At 42.9% G+C, this 24,501-nt stretch overlaps 1 protein-coding gene across 1 annotated transcript in view; it reads right to left on the bottom strand.

Annotated features, from left to right (window-relative positions):
• The window catches only part of NDUFA12 (NADH:ubiquinone oxidoreductase subunit A12), a 35,949-nt gene extending 15,834 nt beyond the window's left edge, over positions 1-20,115 (bottom strand). Inside the window, exons 1-3 of the mRNA XM_084610278.1 lie at positions 19,605-20,115; positions 5,345-5,427; positions 2,789-2,876 (exon numbers count right to left, since the gene is read on the bottom strand). Of these exons, the coding sequence (XP_084466404.1) occupies positions 2,789-2,876; positions 5,345-5,427; positions 19,605-19,693 (260 nt within the window). The 5' untranslated portion in view covers positions 19,694-20,115. The remainder of the gene's footprint in view (positions 1-2,788; positions 2,877-5,344; positions 5,428-19,604) is intronic.
• Positions 20,116-24,501: the final 4,386 nt, after the last annotated feature.

Genomic DNA, 24,501 nt, shown 5'->3' with positions numbered 1-24,501 from the left:
CTGCTGCAAATGAAATAGATGAAGTCCAACACAGAGCAATACTAACAGTCCCAGAAAACTCAGCAATGAATTTTCTCAGTCCCGTTCGCCATACAAGTCTCACCCATATCACTGTGACAGAGTGCAGAGGCACTACTTCGGTCACAGTGAACAAAGTTAGTACCAGTTTCCCCTTCATTGCACAGGGGCTCACAATAACGTCAATTTGGTGAGAGTAAGGATGAATGCCTTTGTGAATGCCTGGTTCAGAAATAGCAGTAAAATGTTAGGTACAGGCCAGGCTGCTCAGTCCAGTGCTGGTTCAGACCTGGGGATTATAGGGATTCCCAGGCAATGCAGAGATTTGGCCCAAATACAGTTCTCAGAAGAATATTATTTCCCAGTAGAAGAATAGAGAGCTACAGCCCTGATCCTACATTGTGATCTGCAAGGGCAGTTTACCGATTCTACACAAAGCACGATGCAGAATCACAGCCTAAGTGAGAGAAATAAAGGTAATCACTGCACTCAATAAGAGGCACTGAACTGATGACTAGTGGCACAGTGCCTTAACCAGCAAGAGCAGGGATGCAGAATCCTTTTTTGTTTTCCTCTGAGGGGAGATGGGAAAGAGTCTTCAGCAAAGCTGCCTTCATAATCAAAAGGATCAGTATACCCAACAATGAAAAGTACACACCAGTAAATACAAAAGTGAGACATTCCAAAACTTTTGCTGGCAGCAAAGCATTTATTAAACAGATTACCAAGAGTGGCCAACAACTGATTTATGTGCTAACAGAAAAACTTCTTTTGGCCCATTTTTCAAAACCAACTATAGGATTTGAAATAGAAGACTTCTATTTGCAGAAAAATGCCCTCATGTTTGCAAATCCCAGAATGTTATCTTCAATTTGTGATGTAGCTGATCAGAAATGCCTCAGATTATGGACTGAATGATCTATCCTGACATGTTGGTTTAAATTGTTTTGTATTAAATGCAAAACCCTACATTAATACTGTGCAAATTTGTATTTCCAGACTTGTGTTAAGTTTCCAGTAGAAACATTAACTCAAAACACGTTGGACATAATATGTTAAGTATACAATTTAAAAATATTCTTACCAGTATTTTAAAATACTCCATACACACTGAATTAATGTTGCTTTTTGAACTTGCAAAGTTGGGAAAAGTGTATGTTCAAATTTGAAAACTTATAACTGCACTGTGTAAGTTCTTGCATTTAATTCTTCTGAAATTTCATTTTAAGATAGAAAAAAATATAGCAGTGACATTATGGAGTTTAGCTGTGCAACTGTGTTTTCCATTACTTCAATAAAGTTTAAAGCTGTTTTACTTGATATATGCACAAAATACAATTACCCAACTAAAACCTAATCAAAAACCTACACTGTGTACAAGGGAAATGAGTTTTTCCACCCAGCTTCCCTCACCCCACAAAATTTATAATGCAGCTATTCCTCAGGAGGTAACCACATACACAAAACTCAAATCATGCCGGAACACTCCAGAACAGTGTTCCAGTATTTTTTGGGGAAGCTAGAATGGCATACTGGTATTTTTGCCAGTTGTGGGCCAGGCAGCTCCTTTGCCTCACTAGCTGCAGAGCATTCTCTGAGCCATCAGGTGATGGTGCTGGAGCTAGGCTGGGGTGCTCAGTGGCAAGAGAGTAGAGGGCACCAGGGACGCCGCAGCCAGGACAAGACAGGGGAGTGAGGGCCATTATGAGCCTGGGGCAGAGATACAGCTGGGCAGCAGGGACACCTGGACAGCATAGTTCCCAGCAGGGAGTAGGAGCTAGGCACCGGTAGGAAGGAGGTGGGGATGGGACAGGCTCTGCAGAGAATCACCCCCAGCTCTCTGGGTCCTCACCCAGCTCCCGCAATGCCCCTTGGGGCCTCCCACTGCCCTGAGTTCAGACACTTTTTTTAAAAAGGAGTCAAGCACTAGCGTATGCACACCTTCTTAAAAATCAGTTTGGACTCTCCATGCATACATAAATTCTCCTCCACTTTTGGCTGAATAGGGGATGAAAGAAGATGGAAGCCTGGAGAGTGGGGAGATTAATTTTAAAGCTTAAGTTATTTGCCTATAGGCCCCAGTCGGTAATAGGGTCCATATTTTGTCCATACAAAGAGAGAGCCCACTCTGACTTTCAGAAGATCCTACATGTCCCAGAGGCATTTAACAAGTTGGGCCCTGAACCTCTAAGCTCTCCCACATGGGCAGCCTCTGGTACCTAAGCAGACCCCCCTAAATTCAATTGAGTTCTGTGTGGGCACAGGGGTCTGCCTTATTGAGCAGCTTGCAGGACTGGGGCCTTAACCAGAGTCTCAGTACACCCAGTAGTAGTATCAACTCTTCTATGTCACTATAGTTATCACTAGTTATTTCAGTTGTAATCACATGTGCCCCTGGTTCCCGTCAGCGCTGTAACCTTGCATGTTTGGGGATCCATAGTTCTGGAGGGGTGAGAAGACTGGGGACATGGCTGGGTTCATGAAGGGAGACCCTTTTTCTAAAGAAACATTCCCCTGGAAACTCAGTGGTGCCACTCCCTTTGTGCTCTCAAACCCATAAACTAAGACGTTTTCTAACTAAAAATAAAAGTCATCTGGCCAGAAAGACTTTCACCCTATACAGAAAGGCAGAGTCCAGGAAAACTATGCTGCCTTAAGGTCAGATTTACCTCCATCTGCTTTATAACTAAGTATTTATGTAGAAGAATTTGCAACATGCAATCATACAACATACACAAAATGATTATTATTATTAGACTAGTTGGTTTACCATTCCGGTGGCACCATGCTTCCATCCACTTCCCAGAATGTATTTTTGCCATTCATTTCAGTAGTATAGTCAACCCATCTATGACGACCTTAAATTAGACAAACAACACTGTATTAGCTAAAAATAATTATTCCCAAAATAAAAAATGGAAGATAATTATAGTTAAAAGTTCAATAGCATGTTGTACAGACAGAACCCCAATTCACCAGAGGCAATATTTTATTTTTGCTCAATGGCACCATCGCTTTTTACAGAGCATGGTGTATGCACGGATGAGTTCTAGATTTACACAAAGTATCATGATACATATGGACACTGCCATCGGACCTTCACACAATGACATAAGTTCATTTCTGATAGCAAAACCTACACCACACTCTCTCCTTACTCCTTCAGGTTTGCCATGCCAGGAAATAGCATAGTCCTTCTCCCTTATAAAGCCGTCTGAGAGCCAAGTTTCCCAAAGAGATGCAATATCAATTCTGAAACTTGCAAGCTCGTTACTCAGCACAGCCATTTCCCTCAAATTTGAATTCAGATCAAAGTCAAAATATTCCAGGAAGCAATTCTATTTATAAAAACAGCTGAGCCAGGATTTAAACAAAAAATGAGGCAGAGCTTATTTGCCTCACTTTTTTTTGGCCACTCTCACACGAGGCAAGCAGGCCATCCCTAAACAGGGCTGCTTGGAAATCTGGGTAGCTGCTCCAGGGCCCTTATGTCTCTCTCAGATCCCTGTGACCATCTTGCCAAGACCTTCAGCACATAAACTTAAGCAAAGTTATGAAAGAGTGGAAGCCGCCATAGACATGTCCCCTTTAGACCAGAGCCAGAAACCAAAGGTCACAGGGAGTGTGGACATTCAGTGACACAGAGGTTGTAGCTTCTGCCAGAGAGCAACCTACATAGAGCTGCTAACTGCCTATTGTTTCAGCGTGAGTGCCAGTTCTCTTTATTATTTGCTTATTTTTGCTAATAAACAGATTATTTACCATTATGGACACACGTTCTTGGATTAATATAGATGTATATTAATCTATTAAACGCTGGAGCCTCATGGTAACTCTCCCTGTGCTCACTGGGCTGCACTCAAGGCAGGTAGCGCAGGGATGTGCTGAGCCTTAAATCCTGGGGAGCACAGGGAGCAGTATTGTGCAGCTCTGTGGGACCCCAGTGTCTCCACTCCCTGTGGAAAGCCCCAGCATCTGGGCTGCAGCACTACTCCCTTCTACTAACTTCATGCAGGCAAGTTTGCAGGGCTGCAGCCAGCAAAGGCACACCCCACCGCTTTCTTCCCTGGCTGCAGCTCCACAAACTGGCCATTCACTTATCTGCAACTGCTAGATAATGGCAACTCTTTGCTGGCAACTGAGGGGTTGCTAATTGTCTACACTAGAGTTTTTAACTCACATTAACTGATTGTTTACCATGGGTGACTGACAACTTGCACTTAGAACAAGTGTTTGTAAATGTCAGGACACTTTACAAACACATTAGCTAACAAGCTAACTGGCAATTCAAGAACTCTACTGTAGACAAACCTACACACACTCCTGTACATCTACGATACACAAAAAGGGAACCCAACCATCATGAGACTAAGCTAGCTACTGCTTAAGGAGGCTCTCGATAGAGCAATGGGCTGGAATTGTGGGGAAGATGACAGAGGGCATTTGCCCCCCTTCTTGTGGGCCTCCTAAAGCCAGAAAGCCATCTGAAACCCTTAGGAAGCTCATCAAAAGCCACTTCACTCCCAAAAACCTCAATGTGCAGATAAGTCCTAAAAAAGCCTATTTTAGCTTCTTTGGGGAAGAGGATCCTACCGAGGCTGTGCATGGGAAGACAATTGGAGTGTTTGCACTCAAGGAGGCTCCAGAAACCTCCCGGGTGTTTAGGAGACTGATGCTTGCAAGAGGTGGATTTTGACCTTCCCACCCACAAACCTTTTAAGATTCACCAGGGTATTGATGTACCTTACCTAAGCAGAGCCCTAACTCCTACGCCTCTCCAAAAGGTTCCCAAAAGATAGGCTTCCTTTCTTAGGAGGGATCTGAGGAGGTGCACAGGCACCTGGGTCTCCTTTTGCAGATCTCAGAGAAATGATCAGGAAAGGAGAATGCTTCCCTAAACTTCACCTTTCCACAATCCTAAATTATGACTATTTTTAAATAAAAAATTCCCAAACCAATTTTTTTTCTTAAAGGTTAATGAGAAGTCAAAATTGAGAGCATATCTATCAGTATCTTAAGGGAATGCTGTAGTTAGTGGGAAAACACCATTAAAAAGACATGACGTTCACAGTTAAGATTAAATAAGAAACCTAATCATTTTAAATCAATGGAAACTCACAGTTAAGGTACTCCAATTAGCTTAAATCTGCCCACTATGATGCTGGCTGCAACTTCTTTGTGAAGTGTTTGAATTAGGGGGAGTGGTATCAAAAATACATACAAGTCATGCATAAGGAAACCATGCAATATATTTCATTTCCATTTCACCAGCAGAATCTAGATAAACTATATGAAGTTACTAGGATATTCAGTTTAGTATACTTACCAAAAAAATACTTTTTGTCTTCATAGTATTTGTTTCCATATTTGTCAACACCTACTAGGGCACCTATCTTCAAATCGCTGACCCTGTGAATTCCCAAGACACAATCACTTCAATTGGAAGAAATTACAAAACACATTATCTTTCATTAGAATACAGCAAAAATAGTTTACAATCAGGTGAATTTAGAACACACATTTATACAGTGAAATACCTTTAAAATTGAAGGATCCCAAAGCACATCAGCAACTCAAACTGACGGCTTGCAGGATCTGGCCTGTAGTCTATTTCATGAGTAGTCTTTAACCATAGGAATAATCCCATTGACTTCCACAGGAAGAGTCACAGGTAAGGTTTTGCAGGACTTTACCATCCATTAGAGTGCAGCCACCTCTGACACAAAGCCACTGTTACACAGCAAAGAGCGATACTACACAACATTTTTGGAGGACATGAAAAATACTGTATCTACCTGAGGGTAGTAAGGGTCGTAGCAGAGTTTGAATATAGCTAAGACACCAGGGTTCATTTCCCATGTCTTATGAAAAATACCACGGGACCTTTAATAGCCACAACTGGCCAAGACGTTGGTTTCATATCTCATCAAGTACAGTACATTTTACCAGTATTGTAATACTTAACTGAATGTAGGGCTTGCATACTGTTCAGATCAAAATCACAAACATGAGTTACATAGTTTGGAACATGCCTTCACTGATTATTTCCTCTTTACTAAAATCACTTACACTTATGGCTGCCTGACACTTTCCATTATAAGACCCAGTTCTCAGTGGCTTAAAACTTTGCCAAACTAACCCTTTGAGCTGATGTTTTCAAAGCGGGTAGTCTGCCTTACAGAATGTTTTTGAAAAGTTCAGCAAAAATAGCTCAGGCATTTCTCAGAAGAATTATGGAAAAATAGGATTTTCCCAATTTCAAAAAAACCCTCAGATGTTTAATTGAGAAGCTCTATGCTTTGGAGCAGGGACTTGACATTTAGCAGGGATATGCCTTCTGCCATACTAGTGCATATTCACCCAAATTTGGTTAAGTTGTAAGCCTCCGAAAAATCTTAAGTTCACATATGTTCAGTAGAGACTTTCTAGACTTTGGCAGCTAAATTCTACAAATATTCCATTTGGTTGGAGTATGCTTCAGCCCAAGGCTGAGCAGAACTTTCCATGTAAATGCTTCCTGCAGCCAGGAGCCACTACGGGGACAGGCACAGAAACTGAGAACAGGGAGATGCTCTCCACTGCTGGTACCTAGGCAGCAAGGAGGAGGCAACAGCCTGACTGGAATACAGAAGAAACTAGAACCAGGCCTGTGTAGGGGTATCAAGGGTGAAGGAGGTATCGAGACAACACAGGTCGGAGGGACCAGAAGCAGAAGTGTCTATGTGCGGGGGAGAAAGGGGGTGTCCAAGTATGTCTGTAACCACTAGGGACCACTCCACTCAGAACGTGGAATAGACCCCAAGATTAAAAATTTTTCTTCTGCCAGCAAATAGCTGTGAAATCCACTGGAAAAATGTCTGCTTCAACTCGCCCTACTGTCTTCACCACATAGAGGAAGACAACCTGACTACTGTTATCAGTTAGTCTGGTACCTCAAGTAGCAGAAGTCTGTGCTGTAGGTCTATGTATAGTCTTTAATTACCTGGCAACATACAGAGAAATGTAAAATGGTGGGGGAAAAGTTAAAGGTATGATATAAATTGCAATGGCAAGTAGCTGGCTTCCAAGTGATTTATATTCTATAGTTAAATGATATGACCTGGTTTTAGGAAAGTGCATCTACTTTTAATTAAAAAGAAAAGGAGGACATGTGGCACCTGAGAGACTAACCAATTTATCTGAGCATAAGCTTTCGTGAGGTACAGCTCACTTCATCGAATGCATCCGATGAAGTCAGCTGTAGCTCACGAAAGCTTATGCTCAAATAAACTGGTTAGTGTCTAAGGTGCCACTAGTACTCCTTTTCTTTTTGCGAATACAGACTAACACAGATGCTACTCTGAAACCTACTTTTAATTGTTTATTTGGTTATGTGTTAAAACAGAGATAATTTTGTATCATGTTAAGAATGATTAGCAGCAAACTAACTTGATGTGTTCCATCATGGAAACAGTGAGTTCTAGTGGACCGAGCATAGACCTAGGAGCCAAAAATCCTAAACTCTAGTCCCATCTCTGTCACTGTCTCACTGTGCTGCCTTGAAAACAGTCTTAGCCTCTATGGAACCATTCACAGTAGGAAAATGCACTGTTGCTGACAATGACTGTCAGAATTAGGTACACCCAACTGCTGTTAAATGGTTTAATTATTGGGTTTTGTCCCATCTTCACATTTACAGTATTGTTCCAGAACACGTGAAAACATGGTGACTATCACCTTTTCCATAACTTTGTTGAAAAACTTCACACCTTTAACACAAGAAAATCTTCAGAACAGGTTCGCTAGAATTTTTTTTCCATACATATAAGAATGAATTGATTTATGTGGAATTACATCTGGGATTAGTCTGGGCTACAATTACTAACTTTTGTTGTAATTGCCACAAGCCTATTCAGCCTTCTCTTCAACCGAGAGGGCAGAATTGGGTCCTTAAAAACTTTAAACCCAGGTTAAAGGGACAATTTCATTTTTGTGTCTAAAAGTTTTTTGCCCATTCCAAGATGGCAATAGTTACTATCTGACATACTTGGAAGTCTGTGTTGTCCAGGAAGTGAGAAAATTTGTATGGCAGAGTCAGTGAAAAAGGGATCCCAAAGGTTTAATACAATTCATTACTAGGACCGCCAGGAGTTGCCATTAGGGAGATCCACGGTTAGAGTTTCAATTTAATCTTGTGACATTTCAAGGGATCTAGTTTTCATTTTAACATTTTGAGAGTATCTAATTATATAGATGCGATGTTTTGATTTATACAAAACTTTGTTCTCAAAGAGTTGTGGAATGCAGTCATTTTGCTTTGTGTTGTAGTTGCTGACACTGAAGAACTATGGAAGGATTGATATAGTAGGTTAAAAAATTAACCAGATTAAATTAGCAAATTCAAATAAACTGTGTTGAGCTTAGTTCAGTGCTATCTGAGAGTTTATTCACAAACAAAGCTTTCTGTTATAGCTGTTTTAGGTGATGCCTGTAAATAAAAGGAAATAAAATTTCAGACTGAAGTGTGCTTTTAAACGGACGGTATCACTTTAGGGAACTTCCTGCATTTTATTTAGCAGAACAGTAAGATTCGGGAGTCTGGTAAGAATTTTTTTTTTTTTTTTAAATCAGCAGGTAGATTATAGAAATATACAACTAAACTACTGAGTGGAAAGGAGTAATTTTGGGTTAAAAATAGTAAACTCATTTTATTACATGTAATATCAAAAACTTAAAATTGCAGTGTAACAATATCTAAAATGGCATTTAGAGTTCAACAGATCAGGCATAGCCAGAAGGAACAAACTCCATGTTTAATAGATGTATACCATGATGTGTTTTCCCACATGCAGTGATGAGGTACCATTCCCCTTAAACTGAACATTTTTAGTTTCCCCTTTTCTTTGAATGCTGCTAAATAGAATCACACAAGAAAGCGTTTATGTGTATAGGCTATAAAGCACCACACACTAATGAGGTATCACCAAGAATCAGACACACGGGATATATGCTGAAGCAGCTTCATTCTTTTAATTGGTATTGAATTGCCTCAAAAATCTTTAGAAATATTTCACCTGACAAAGTTCAGTCTTTTGTTCATAGAAGAGAAAAATTTCATGATACAATTTTTGTTTTCAATCTTCTAGATTTACACCTTTGATTTAGCTATCTAATATTTGGACCAGATGGATAAAAATATGCTGTAAGAATGTCAGAAATAGGCAAATGGATTTTTCTATAGCACAGGGTCTATGTTGAAACAATGTCCAACAGTTGGGGGTTGTTTGCTAAACTCAGTGTTAGTTTTATGCAAGTAAATGTTTCCTATGTCTGTTCAAAGTACGCCACCTTCTATATTCTCCAGAAAGCTTTACAAGACAACTGAACCAAATTTACCAGACTAAAATACCTATTTAAATGCCTGCCTCTATCACAGATGTGGGCAAACTACGGCCCGCAGGCCACATCCGGTCCGCGGGACCCTCCTGCCCGGACCCTGAGCTCCTGGCCCAGGAGGCTAGCCCCCGGCCCCTCCCCCCGCAGCCTCAGCTCACTGCGCCGCTGGCGCAATGCTCTTGGCAGCGGGGCTGTGAGCTCCTGGGGCAGCACAACAGCCGTGCCGCCAGCCACTGGTGCTCCAGGCAGCATGGTAAGGGGGAAGGGAGGGTTGGATAGAGGGTAGGGGAGTTTGGAGGGTGGTCAGAGGGCGGTGAACAGGGGGACTGAATGGGGGCAGGAGTCCTAGGGGGGCAGTCAGGGGGCGAGGGACGGGCCATGCCTGGCTGTTTGAGAAGAGAAAACCTCCCCTAAACAGCCCTCCATACAATTTCGGAAACCCAATGCGGCCCTCAGGCCAAAAAGTTTGCCCGCCCCTGCTCTATCAATTAATACTTTAAATTTAAGGTTATGCTTCCTATGAAGAGCCCAGGATTAGGATGAAAAAAAAATAGCTTTTTTAATACACATACAAAATAGGAAAATGTATCTGTGCTTACATGAAAGATTCCTTTCCTGAAGTAATAATATCCACAAATCTGTTACAATCAGTTCTTCAGCTCGTTTGCAGCTTGGTGGCAGAAGACAACCTGTCAGTTATTAGCACAAGGGAATGCCCTGCCTCTGAAGTTTCCTCCAGTTGAGATAATTTTCACAATCAGAATAATTCAAATCTACTTTCCCCAATTAAAAATTGTGTTAAATATACTTGGGGGGGGGGAAATTTCTTCTACTTCAGGGGATGGTAAATTCCACCTGTCAACAAACCCAGGTCTTTGGATGTCAATTTCCATCTCTGTTCTGATGATCCATTTTGTCTGCAAGTTGGCTTGATCTGTGGATCTTATTACTCAAAGAAAGGAAATTTTAAGGTAAGCACGGATTAAAGTTTCCTATTCTTTATGCTAAGGTCCATAGATCAATTTCAATAGTATTTTTATAGCAACGTGTCTCCAAGAGTACAAAGGCACCTTAAAATGTGGATATCCAAAATTATGTATAAATATATTTATCTTCTCCTGGTTACTAAGGTGTAGCAACTACCTGAATTAAAAATACAATATTGGGTCCCATCAGAAAAAGCTTCCAACTTCAAATTAAAAAACCAACAACAACGTGTCTGACTGGAGATAGTAGCCATTAGAAGGCCTACTCTAATGGATAGGAAGTGTACCACCACCTCATGCAGAGGTTCCTTCTGGGTAGTGCTGCAAGAAGAAGAATGAGGTTCTAAAGTCATGCTCTATGATTTAGTGGGGTTTTAGTAAGGTTGATGATTTGAAGTATTCAATGCTGGGATTTGTATAAAATCTTTTTCTTTAACATGCTGAGAACATTATACTACAGAGATTTGACCTGTTTGGGTATTCTTACACACCAACAATAAAGCCCTCCCACGGGCATCAAAACTATTATTTTACTAGTTATATATGGTAAGTAACTATGGACTTTGCACCAGCCAGTAGAATAAGTTATTTGTTGACTTTTCTTTTAGGTTATGTAAGAATAACTTCCTCCAAGTATACATTCTAAACTTGTTGGAGGACTAATCTTGCAATAGAGGACCTCCTCTGTGACACAGAGGCATCCAAAGATTGAATGGCGGGTTAATCAGGCCTGAGACCAGAGCCAGAAAGACATAAATTCAATTTCTGCTTTCCCCTCATATTTTTTTCTTGTCCTGAGAGCTGCCATTCACCACCTCATATCCTATGTCCTGACACAGAGAAGCCATTAGGTGTGTTATTTACTGGTTTCCAGAGACAACTCCTGCCTGAAAGAATCTATCCGCAGGTTTGTTTTTTATTAAACAATATTTTACTATTTGATTCTCTGACTTGATTAGGACTGCTGACCTTCCTCCCTGAAGGAGGAAGGCTTCTCTTTGTGGTGGTGTGCATATGCACATCTAGAGGAATCAGCACGTCTATGGCCTAGTCTTTTCTGCACTTATCTGCCCTGCTGCAAACAGTGAAGGAGAGCAGGGGAAACAGCAGAGATTTTATTTTGCTTTTGGAAATTTGTCCCCCTAATCATGCTTCAGAGGGGGAGCAAAATTGGACTCCGAGATCAGAAATATTTTCAGAATGGCGGTTAGCGATCCCATCCTCAAAGAGGCTGGGCTTATTAGTCTCCCCACTTGGCTTTCCCTGGCCTGGGGCTCCAGAATGGGCTCCCTAGAAGGTCTACGCCTCTCTATTGCATGGAATTCACATAGGCCAGATAGGTCTGTTTCTCTTGGCAGTCTTAGCCTGGAATATGAGTAGAGATCCGTGTGCAGAAAGGCAGACCCTTGTAGTGGTGTGAGCAGGAGGGACCTAGGCCCAAAGACATCATTCTGCACTTTCCAGCATTGTCAGCATCTATGCTGTGTCCGGTGGTCTCCATCCATGACTCACAGGGAATTGGAGGGGGAAAACAAAGGAGGTTGCTAAGCTCCACAGTCTTAGGAAGGGACTACCAGGATTCAGGCATGATCTTCCATCTGGTGTGCTGACCTTCTAGCTTCACTCCCCTCACAAAAAGCCCTGCAGCAGGGAGTCCTGCTTGAGCCAGCTGCAGCTATGAAAGCAGAAAAACTGGAGGGAACTTCAGGGAGTGGGGCAGTCCTTTCCTGCCAGTAACGGACAGGTCTAGTTCTGCCCCAAGCTGCAGGCAGGCTGAACTACCTGTTGTAATATGTAATAGGTTTCAGAGTAGCAGCCGTGTTAGTCTGTATCCGCAAAAAGAAAAGGAGTACTTGTAGCACCTTAGAGACTAACAAATTTATTTGAGCATAAGCTTTCGTGATGCATCTGATGAAGTGAGCTGTAGCTCACAAAAGTTTATGCTCAAATAAACTGGTTAGTCTCTAAGGTGCCACAAGTACTCCTTTTCTTTCTGTTGTAATAGAGCTGTGAACCTCAACATGAAAAATGAGAAGGACAGAACAGTCATACAGAGTGAGCTGGATCTCTTGTTAAGCTGGGACCATTTAAACAAAATGCATTTTAATGGAGCCAAATGCCAGGACATACACCTACGATCAAAGAATGCAGGCCACACAAACAGAATGAAGGACTACATCCTGGAAAGCAGCAACTCTGAAAAGGATTAAAAGGTCATAGTGGATAAGCAATTCAACAGGATGTATAAATGGGAATAGGGTGGTGATTTTTCCTCTGTATATGGCACTGGTGATATCGATACTAGAATACGGTGTACAATTCTGGTGTTCACATTTTTAAAAAATTGCTGAAACATTTGAGAGGGTGCAGTGTAGAGCCAGAAAGGTGATTCAAGGGCTAGAAAAAATGCCTTAAAATGAGAGACTTAAAAAGCTCTGTCACAGCCCCCAGGTTTCCTACAGCCTGGGCTCGGATAACAGATTACTTCAAGGAACGTTGAGGAAGAATATCCAAGCAATCGCCACTAAGATCCTTCCTGTCCCACTAGTGAAGGAAGAGAAAAGATTCAGAAAGTGATGTACTGGCTAGGTAAGTGGTGTAAGGTGGAGGTTTTTGGTTTTGTGGAACATTCATCTGCCTTCTATGAGAAGAGAGGTCTGTATAATTTTGGACAGCCTCCAGCTCAGTAGAAGGGGAACCAACCTCCTTGGGGACAGGCTGGCTAGAGTATTCAGAAGGGGGTTAAACTAATAACAAAAGGGGAGGGTAAAAAGAGGGAAGATATGAGCACTCAGCACAAAATCAAGATGTTGAAAACAAATTGAATCAAGATGCTCAAGAACATGTAAAGAAGAAATTCTTTAATTACTTATACACCGATACTAGAAGCCTGGGTAACAAACAAAAGGAATTGCAATTGCTCATTTATGAAAATAAATTTGATGTAGTTGGTGTTACTGAAAGGTGGTGGGATGATCTGCATGACTGGAATGTTAAAATCAATTGTTATAACCTATTTAGGAAGGCTCAAGTGAGCAAAATGGGCCAGGGAGGGGGGACTCTTTCAAATATGGCGTTATCTGTTTCCGAGTCACTGATAACTCGGAAGAAAATTATCATGTATGCTTATGGATCAATGTCCTAACTGATAAAGCAAAAGTTGGGGTACTAGTTGCTGTCTATAATGTGCAGAGGGGGAAAAAAAACCAACCATGTGACCATGGAGGACTTCAGTTTGAGTGATATATGCTGGTAGTCTCAGGCTGGCAGTCTCATGCTGCCAATACTAAAACATCCTTGAAATTTCTAAACATTATGGAGGACAATTTCCTAATTTAAAAAGTGTTGCAGCCAACATGTGGGAATTCTTTATTATATCTTGTCTTAATAGACAAAGAGGAACTGTTCACAGAACTAAAAATTAATGGTGGTTAGGTACCAGTGATCATGACTTGATCACATTTATAATGTGCAAGCAGAATCAAGTCCAGATCTGCAATATATATACTTGGTGCTTTAACAGGGCTAATTTCACGAAGCTGAAAACAATTATGAGCCAAATGGCAAATTTTTATAGATACATAAATAACAAAATGAATATAAGTCAAAAGTTAGGAACCGTAGAAAACTGATAAGGGAAGCAATGAGGCACAAGGAGAAATCTATGGCCAACAGCATTAAAGACAATAAAAGGAGGTTTTTTAAAGTATACTAGGAACAAAAAGTCCTGACAATGGTATTTGTACATTGCTAGATAAAAATGGTAGAATTATCAATAATACTTCAGAATAGGCAGAAGTGTTCAATAAATATTTCTGTTCTGTATTGGGGGAAAAACAGAGGATAAAGGTCTCATTATAGGATGATGATAACACTTTCCATTCCACTAGTATTTCTGGAAGATGTTAAACAGAAGCTTCTGAAGTTGTGCATTTTTAAATCAGCAGGTCCAGATAAATTGCATCCAAGAGTTTTAAAAGAGCTAGCTCAGGAGCTTGCTGGACAGTTCATGTTGATTTTCAGTAAGTCGTGGAACACTGGGGAAGTTCCAGAAGACTGGAAGAAAGCTAATGTTGTGCCAATTTTTAAAAATGGTAAATGGGATGACCTAGGTAATTCTAGGCCTGTCAGTCTGACATTGACCCTGGGCAAGATAATGGAGTGGCTCATATGGGACTCAATTACTAAAGAATTAAAGGAAGGTAATGAAATTAATACAAATCAACATGGGTTTATGGAAAATAAATCCTATCAAACTAAATGATTTTTTTTTTAAATGAGATTACAAGTTTGGTAGAAGAGGTAATAGTGTTGACATAATATACTTTGACTTGGTACCGCCCAACATTTTGATTACAAAACTAGAATGATATAAAATGAATCCATTTAATGTGCAGCATGATAAAAACTGGCTAACTGATAGGTCTCAAAATGTGATTACAAATGGGGAATCATCATCAACCAGATGTATTTCCAGCGGGTCTGGGAGGGATCGGTCCTTGGTCCTACACTATTTTAAAATAACATGGGAAGAAAAAGTCACCACAGATAAAGTTTGCAGAGAAAACAAAAATTGGGGGAGTGGTAAATAATGAAGAGGACAACTCACTGATTCACAGCAATCTGGATTACTTGGTAAACTGGGTGTAGGGAAATAATATGTGTTTTAATACAGCTAAATATAAATGTATACATCTAGGAACAAAGAATGTAGGCCATACTTATATGATGGGGGACTCTAAGCTGAGAAGCAAGGACTCTGAAAGAGAATTGGAGGTTGTGGTGGACAATAAACTGAACTGAGCTCCCAGTGTGATGTTGTGGCCAAAAGAGCTAAGGTGCTCCCTCTATATTTGGCACTGCCGGGATACTGTGTCCAGTTCTGGTGCCCAGAATTCTAGAAGGATGTTGATAAATTGGAGAGGGTTCAGAGAAGTATACAAGAATGATTAAAGGGTTAGAAAACATGCTTTATGGTGATAAACTCAAAGAGCTCAATCTATTAAGCTTAACAAAGAAGGTTAAGGGATAACTTGATTACCATCTATCAGTATCTACATGGGGAACAAATATTTAATAATGGAGTTTTCAACCTAGCAGAGAAAGGTGTAACATGATCCAGCGGCTGGAAGTTGAAGCTAGAAAAAATTTAGATTGGAAATAAGATGTAAACGTTTAGCAGGGAGAGTAATTAATCATTGGAACAATTTACCAAGGGTCATGATGGACTCTCTATCATGACAATTTTTAAATCAAGATTGAATGTTTTTCTAAAAGATCTGCTCTAGGAATTATTTTGTGGAAGTTCTATGGCCCGTGTTACACAGGAGGTCAGACTACATCATCATAATGGTCTCTTCTGGCCTTGGAATCTATAACTGCTGCCATCACCAGCCTTTGCACTTGGAAGGCTCCCTCGCTCTGCTTCCTTACTGCAAGGACTCTGTCCCTAGGTGCTCTTTGAAGGCCACTGCAGGAAAAAATCAGTCACTACAGCTCCACTCCAAACTTGGTTAGCAAACTCTTACTGTGTTACTTCTAATTAAGCTCACGAAGAACTCATTCGCTGTTCATCTAGAGGTTCCCTTTTACTCTCTCAAGCACAGGAAAGTCTTACTACAGATCCAAGTTCAGATTTCTTTCTCAGAAACTGTTGGATCCTACGTCCTCTGAATTTGGTCTCAATTCCACCTTCCTGATAGCCTGGACGCCTACAGTCCCTGATGAACTACTGTCTGGTATCCTGAGAATCCATTCCTGGCACCTTCAGCTAGGTCCCAGAAAACCACCCTTTTAGCTGGCAAGCCCCAACTCTCCTTGATGGCTCCTGGTATCCAAATGGATCTTTACAGGGAGTCCTAAGATGTTAAGACCCCATCTCATGTCCAACCACAGGTTTTACTTTGCACAACCCCATATGTAAAATAACATTAATTCACCACATTCTCCACAAGCTCAATCTACTTAGTTTACCAAGAAGATGATCAAGGGGTTACTTAATTATGGAGTACAGTTACCTTCACCGTACTAAAGACCTCTTTAATCTAGCAGAGTAAGGCACAGCAAGAACTGACGGCTGGAAGCTGAAGCCAGACAAATTCAAATTATAAGTAAGGCACAAATTTTTAACAGTGAGGTTGATTAATCATTGGCTGAAACTACTGAAGGAAGTGATGGATTCTCTATCTCCTGACGTTTGCCTGGATGCCTTTCTGAAAGATACACTTTAGTCAAACACAAACTATTGGGCTCAATAGAGGAGTAACTGGATGAAATTCTATCACCAGTGTTACAAAGAAGGAAACACTAGATGATTTAAAGGTCCCTTCTGGTCATAAAAATCTATGAATCATATGAAACCCAGCAAAGATACAAAGTTGGTAGTATAATGAAAGAAAACAGTTACAAGTTTCCTCATCCTGTATCAGGAAAACACTGTATGCTCTCCTCTAATTTTAGTCCATTTATATGATCCAATCCAGGTCCTTATTAGTATACTGATAGTACCCAGCATGTGTTATTTTCAATAATGAAAAATATTATAGGAAAACTACAGTTTGAAATACATTTCGTCAATAAGAATGGATTCTGAAACTGATCCTATTAAAAACAAGATTAACATACAAATACTAATAAAGAATATAGTGCCTTTCAGATGAAGTTCTCAAAGCCCTTCATGAACATTCAAACAAGATTCATAATACTTTGAAACAAGCATGATTATTTTACTCTGAAGATAATTCCTCTGTCACTGCACGGAAAATCTATTTTAGGTAACATGGAGCTTAGAAATAATTTTCCAATACTTTTCACCTTTAACTCAAAAAGACTATCTCCACAACTTCCCTGTTCACTGAATATACTGCGTCCATGGAGACAACACTGTAGAAGTGGAGGGCACAGCCAGGCATCCTTGCAACCTTTTTAGAGCAACAGCCTGCAATTATGGGGTACCCCTTTTAATTGACTTAGTTCCTCTCCACCTCCAGAATCTGTATTTAAAGATTGTTTCCAGAAAGAGGAAGGGAGGAGGAGCATCACAGTAGCTCAGTGAGGGAAAATCATCCAATTTTCTCATTCATGGCATTGCCTCCACAGAGCCCTGCTATAGATCACCAGCTAACAGTGACCATCTGTCAGGACCCCAGCTACAGGACACAGGTCAAGGCCGGGGCCTGGGATAGAGGGAACATGGTCCAAATTCAGTCTAGAGGATCAAGGCAAAAAACAACAAGCTGTTCCAGTGTCACACCATAGGATCAGGTTGGAGTTGAGGTCAATGAGCTGCACTGGTCAGAGCCAAGTGAGTCAGCTGAAATAGGGTTAATGGAACAGAGTCAGGGCAAGGAGTCAGGAGCAGAGCAGGGGACCAGGAATCAAAAGCAGGACCAGATTTCAGGATCAGGGCTGGGGCCAAAAACCAGGAGTAAGGTAAGGTATCAGGAATGCACAGCAGGGTCCATTTGCAGAACCAAAACATGGATCTGCCTAGTTGAACAGATAGCCTGCAGGTGTTTCCTCAAGACCTTGAATAGCACACCTGAGCCAATCAGGGAACATCTGTGGGCATGACAACTAGTGGAGCTTGGCCCCACAAGCCTCACAGCCCATTGACCGGATGCAGCTGTCACTCAGGGACCAACAGTCCCAAGTTCTAGCCCCACAGATCCTCACACCTTCCCTGATGACCCGTACTAGTTCAACAGCAATTACTGTGCTCTTGGTGCAATATCAAGAAAATAATGATCCATGAAGATAGGAACCAAACCCCACATAGGAGGCCAACAGATTTTAGATAAAGGGACATTTCAGATGCATGCCATTGACTGTCATTCCCCTAGCTGAAGGAGTCCTAAGATATTCAGGCACAAGAACACCATATAGGTACTCAGCAGCGAATGCATCATTTCTCCACTTCATCTTTGAGCTGAAATGGCTGGACATACAGACGTCTCCAAAAGCCACAAATCATTTCTGGCCTTTCTAAACAGCTTAGTCTTGTCTTAATAGTAGCTAAAAACACCTAGGATGTTTAAGGCTCTGGGGCTTTTGAAGGAAGACAGTGATAACCTTTAAGAAAAATACAATTCAAGTCAGAAAGCTGGAGGCCTGAACATTATGGAATATTGTATAAGGTAGCTTGGCTGTCCGAACCCTTTCTCTGATCATGTTGGCTGTGGTAATGGCTACCAGAAATGAGTAGTGTTAAGAGGTGCTACAGAAAGCAAGACCCCAAGGGCTAACAGGAACTTCCTATTAGATTTGTTACCAAATTCAAGTTGTGAAAATCAGTAGGCTCCCACTTGGGAATGTCTGTTAGGCCTTTTAAAAATTGTTTCAAAGTATTTTATAGCCTTGGTCTGTGAAATGTTGGGTTCAAGGGAATCGTGCACACTTGCTATCTATCAACTACTGTTTAAAAGGTGCTGTGGCAAGTCTTACAGCAGTGCGCTCTATGAAGTCACATGAAGAAAGAAAATGTTCTCGGTTATGCCCAACAGAAAACAATTGACTCTAATGGACCCTATCTTGAAGCTTACAAGAGTATGCCTTGAGTGCCCTGTTTTCCTGCCTAGAGGACCTATTGAGGCCCCTTCCAGTCCTACACTTCTATGGCTATGTCCACACCGGCGCTTATGTCGGTATAGCATATGTCACTCGGGGGGGGGGGGAATGATTTATTCATCCCCCTGGGCAACATAAGTTATGACAACATAAGCTGTTGCTTAGATATAGCCAAAGAAGTGTAGGACTGGAAGGGACCTCAGTAGTCACCTAAGCAGGAAAATAGGGCACTCAAGGCAGGAAGCACCACAAAGCAGCGCCAACACAGACCTCGCTTACCCTCCCTTACCAGGATAGTTCATTTACCAGTCCAAAGGAGTTACTCGCCCAGGCTAAGGGAGGGGGGAAGAAGGTACTTCAAGGCTGCTCCATAACAAGCCCCCAAACCCCACTCCACGGGGCTCCCTGGGGGCGGGGAGCGCCTGAAGCCAAAGCGAGTAACCCCCCGGCCCCCAGCACGGCAGGCACCTCCCCAGACAGACGAGCCCCCCCGCGCAGCCCGGGGACGCTCCAGTCCCCCCGTAGGGCTGGGACAGCCCCGCTCCCCGGGCACCAGAGGTCGAGGGCTCCCTGCCTCAAGGTCACTCACGTTCCCGGGGGTGTCACTAGCCGGCCCCAGACACGGGGAAGGGGGAGGGGGGAGGAAAGGGCGCTTCGTACCTGAGCAGCTGCCAGAGGGCGCCGCGGAGGCCGCCATGACCCCCGAGCTGCTGCAGCGCCCGCCTCAGCACCCGCACGTACTCCGCCATCTTGGCGGGCGGCCGCCGCTGGGCCCGGACGCAGCCGCGACCGACAGTTCCGGGCGACCTGGTTTCCGGCAGGGGCAGGCAGCGCCGCCCGCCGCGCCCCTCAAGTCCGATGTAGCCGGGCCGGCGGCTGAGGGGAGCGCGCCCCCCTCACCCTGCCCGGCGGGACTGGGGCCGGGGCTACCCTGGCCGCGACTCAGGCGCGCTGCCCGTTGACTAGCGGCCCGGCGCCGGCAGCGCTCCTGGGCAGCCAGTCCGGTGCCACGGGCTCCCGTCCGTCCGCGCCGGCCGATCGGGGAGCCCGCTGGCGGGGAAGCGTAGAGGCCCGTCGATGCTCACGTTAGTGTTTGTATCAGGCCCTAGCTTCATCTCCGCGCTCAGGACGTTCTTTATCCATCCGCAGCCAGCCCGCTGCGGGGCCGCGTTTGCCCCGGGCATCCAGGTCTGCCGTCACCGAAACCCCGCCCGGAGCTTTTTCCATTTTGCAGCCCCTAGGATTGATTTCAAGAAGAGGAGGACTTGTGGCACCTTAGAGACCGACCAATTTATTTGAGCGTGAGCTTTCGTGAGCTACAGCTCACTTCCTCGGATGCATGCAGTGAGCTGTAGCTCACGAAAGCTCATGCTCAAATAAATTGGTTAGTCTCTAAGGTGCCACAAGTCCTCCTTTTCTTTTTGCGGATACAGACTAACACGGCTGCTACTCTGAAACCTATGATTTATAACCGCACTGTGCCAACTCTAGGGACCAATTTCATGTGCTTACCTCACCGGCACGTCCCCTGCTTTTGTTTAGACAACAGAATAAGATACTTTAAGCCGAGGGCGTAGAAGAGCACTGCCCGCTTTCCTTCAACTAGAATACGATGCCAGTACAATGCAATATTCATAGTCAGTTTCATACAGCCACAGAAATTCAGAGCTAAAATGTCTATCACAAACTGCCCATGAGAGCGCGGAGGAGCATTGGTGACTTTCTTCAGCATGAGAAATCCCTTTATTTTTCCAGCTAGGGAGAAAAAGAACAAAGTAGTAGGTGACTTAGGATATGGTCTTCTCTGCACTACAGAGTTTTGTCAACGCAAGTTAAGTCGACAATCAAAAACCAGTATAAATACATTGCTTGTGCATTTTCTCACTATGCTCCTTCTGTTGGCAGAGCACATCCACATGTGGTGCTCTAGCATCAACAATGAGAGCAGTGCACTGTGGGTAGCTATCCCACGCTGCTACTCAATGCTACTCTACTGCAGCTAGAAGTTGTGGGAAGGTGGAGTGGATTGCAGTGCATCGTGTGTGGGCTCAAAGTCCCATGGTACAGTTCTTTCTGTCCTAGCACTCCATGGGCTTTTAACTGCATTTTCTGATATTTTTCAACAGCTCCTGTTTACTGTGCACCCACTGTCTCCCACCGATAGATCCCATACTGCCCTCTACTGTTGTAGTCACTTTTATGAATACATCACAGATGGTCATGCATTACATCATGAGCTCCCAATCTGAACAGGAATCAGAGTTGCCTGACCTGGAAAGAAACAACACCAGATTACTTTTGGCATTCACGGAGCAGCTGAACATGGTGGACCATTGCTTTTGGCCTCGGGAAGCAAGCACTGAGTGGTGGGATCGCATCATTATGCCGGTCTCAGATGATGAGCAGTGGCTCAGAACTTTCAGATGCAGAAAGCCACCTTCCTGGAATTGAATGCAGAGCTCACCCAGCACTGCAGCGCAAGGACACCAAAATGAGAGCTGCCCTCTTGGTGGAGAAGCACACGGCAATCGCTGTGTAGAAGCTGGCAACTCCAGACTGCTACCGGTTGGCTGCAAATCAGTTTAGAGTCAGGAAGTCTACACTTGGGGCTGCATTAATGCAAGTGTCCAGGGCCATTAATCGCATCCTGCTATGAAGAACTGTAACTCTTGGCAATGTGCTTGAAATAGTGGATGGCTTTGCAACAATGGGATTCCCTAACTGCGGAGGAGTGATAGATGGAATATATATTCCTGTTTTGGCCCCAGACCATCTTGCGATGGAGTACATCAATAGAAAGGGGTGCGTCTTCTCTATGGTATTGCAGGTGCTTGTGGATCACCATGGGCATTTCACAGACATCAACGCAGGGTGGTCCAGGAAAGTCCATGACACACGTATCTTCAGGAACAGGGATCTGTACAGAAAGCTCCAGGAAGGGACTTTCTTTCTATACCAGAAGATTCCAGTGAGGAATGTTGAAATGCCCATAGTGATCTTGGGAGACTCAGTGTACCCCTTACTACCATGGCTCATGAAGCCTTACACAGGAAACCTGGACAGCAGCAAGGAGCACTTCAACAATAGGCTGAGCAGATGCAGAATTACCATAGAATGTGCCTTTGGCAGATTAAAAGCATGCTGGTGCTGCGTTTACGGCAGGTTAGACCTAAATGAGGAAAACATTCCCCTAGTCACAGCAGCCTGCTGCATGCTCCATAATATTTGTGAGGTTAAGGGTGAAAAGTTTACCCCAGAGTGAAGCGCCGAGGCAGATTACCCAGCTTCTGAATTTGAGCAGACAGATACCAGTCTATTAGAGGGGCACAACAGAGGGCTATTCGAATCAGGGAGGCTTTGAGGCAACATTTTGACAATGAGCACCAGTAATGTCCTTCTATACAGCACTCTGCCATGTTTTGTTAACATGCATCTTGCATAAAAATTATTATGAGTCCTGACCAGGATTTGTAGTCAGCAAATGGTCAAATTGCCACTATGTATTACTACCAGCAGCAACCACCACATGTAGGAGACAAACAAAGATTGTTTGTTTTTATTAAATACCAATTTACACTCACAAAAGGCTTGGTGAGAAGGGAGATAACAGTGCAGGCTGTCATAGCTGTGTGTAAATCCAACTATCATTATGGAAGCTGTCCAAAGGAGTGGAGTGAACGGGGTACTGAGACATTCCAGGAAGTTGCAAAGAATGTGTGAGAGGAGTTGGGGAGGGCATGGAAAGCAGTTCTTATTGGCTGCTGGGGAGTGGGGTGAGGGATGAGCATGCATGTGTTCTTCCTGGAGCATGATTGGGGACTTCAACATCTCTGTTTTCTCCATTATCATCTGCTTCTGGCCCTTTACAATGCGCTCCATCACTCTCCTTTCTGTCCTGCCTTTCTATTTTAAATTTGTCCTTCAGGGTCTCTCTCCACTCCCTCCGTTCTCTTTTTTCACCCTTTGAGGATTGGAGCACCTTTTGGAACATGTCCTGCTTGCTCTGCCTTCATCGCTTCCTTATCTAGCGGAAGCACTCCGCTGGTGTAGGGGTTTCCTCTGAAGGCCACATCCGCAGGAGCATAAGCAACAATACACAGAAGCATGACTGCTAGTTCACATGCAGCATTGAATCATTATGGTAAAATGCACCTCTTTTAACATATCAATCGCTTTCTCATTGTCCCTTGGCAAGCACACATCTCAGTGAACACCCTAAACATGGTGAGTTCGGCATGGGTGGGGTTTTGGTTGTTCAAGATGGGGCAGGGGATTGGTGCAGGCAACTAGGAACAATATAGTAAATTCTGCCACCATTTACACAGGCAGGTGTTACTGAAGCTGATATCTCACTCCTGGGTGCATCTCCTGTACACGTGCGGCTTCAGACCCGGTCCCTAGGCGGCTTGCCTGTGTGCGCTTTGGTCCCCACACAAGTGATTGTCGAGTTGCATAAGAAAATTTTCTACAATGGGAGAAGGGACAAAGCAGCTCTACCAATGAACCTTCAGCAGAGGATTGGCAAATACCTCCAAGTTTCCTAGAGATCTCTCTGGAGGATTCCTGTGAAATCTTGGTGTGAATAATGGCACTGCTTAGCTGTACAGGGGAATGTGGAGCACACTCAAACACAGCTAGTCTTGTATATTTTTATTCCTTCACCCACTTCTAGAATATACAAAGCAAAGGACAGCTCTACCTCATGTAACCAAGCAGCATCAACTCAAAAAGATCACTTACCAGAGTGTTTTTTTCACACCCCTGAGCAACAAAAGTTTTGCCAACAAAAGTGCTAGTGTAGACAAAGCCTTAGTTTATAAGCAGTGATTCCTGAAACAAACAAAAAAAAAATCAAATATTGTCAAAATTTATGCTTCTGATTCTGAAAAATGAACACAGCACCGAAGAGCCCACTCCACTAACTAGAGACCCATACTCTTGTTTGTTCCCATAGACACTAATACACTTATATCAAATTATTTGCATTTTTAGATTTAAGCCTCCTATGAAGCTTTCGTGAAACAATCTGAATGTATTAAAACTATGCTCAGTTAATTGTAAACTAACTGGGCAGGAATGTAGGTCTTGTTAAAATTAACATTCTGGAGTATTCTGTCTTCTGTAATTTTACGTTTACAGTTCTCCCCAGTTTTGGTACAACAAACTGTGGCACAACCAGATTTGGGTTACAAATATGGATCTCCAATTTTAAATACTAGAACTCAGATTCACGTGGCACCAACAACATTTCAGCCTCTTGCTCCTATTCTTGCCTTTGACGTTTATATTTGGGATCAATCAGCAAAAAGGTCCTATAGCTTCTTTAAATCATATTTTGATTTTTCTCTTTGTGCTAGTTCTTTCTAATTAGATCAAGCCAAATTTCTAGAGACTGTGACTTTAGCATGATCTGTTTGTAATTTCTCTAGTCCCTCTAAAACCTCCTTAAATTGCTGGTAATTTTAATGCCTGTCCAGAGCATGGAAAATGCATGGTATTATTTTGCTCAAATTCCTCCTGTGCTCAGTGGAAATTTCAGCATATTTAAAGTAGCTGA

Source organism: Lepidochelys olivacea (assembly GCF_965140295.1).
Source record: "Lepidochelys olivacea isolate rLepOli2 genome assembly, chromosome: 1".
Classification (NCBI taxonomy): Eukaryota; Metazoa; Chordata; order Testudines; family Cheloniidae; genus Lepidochelys; species Lepidochelys olivacea.
Note: the sequence above shows the minus strand (reverse complement) of the source record. Positions and strands in the feature narration are given on the sequence as shown.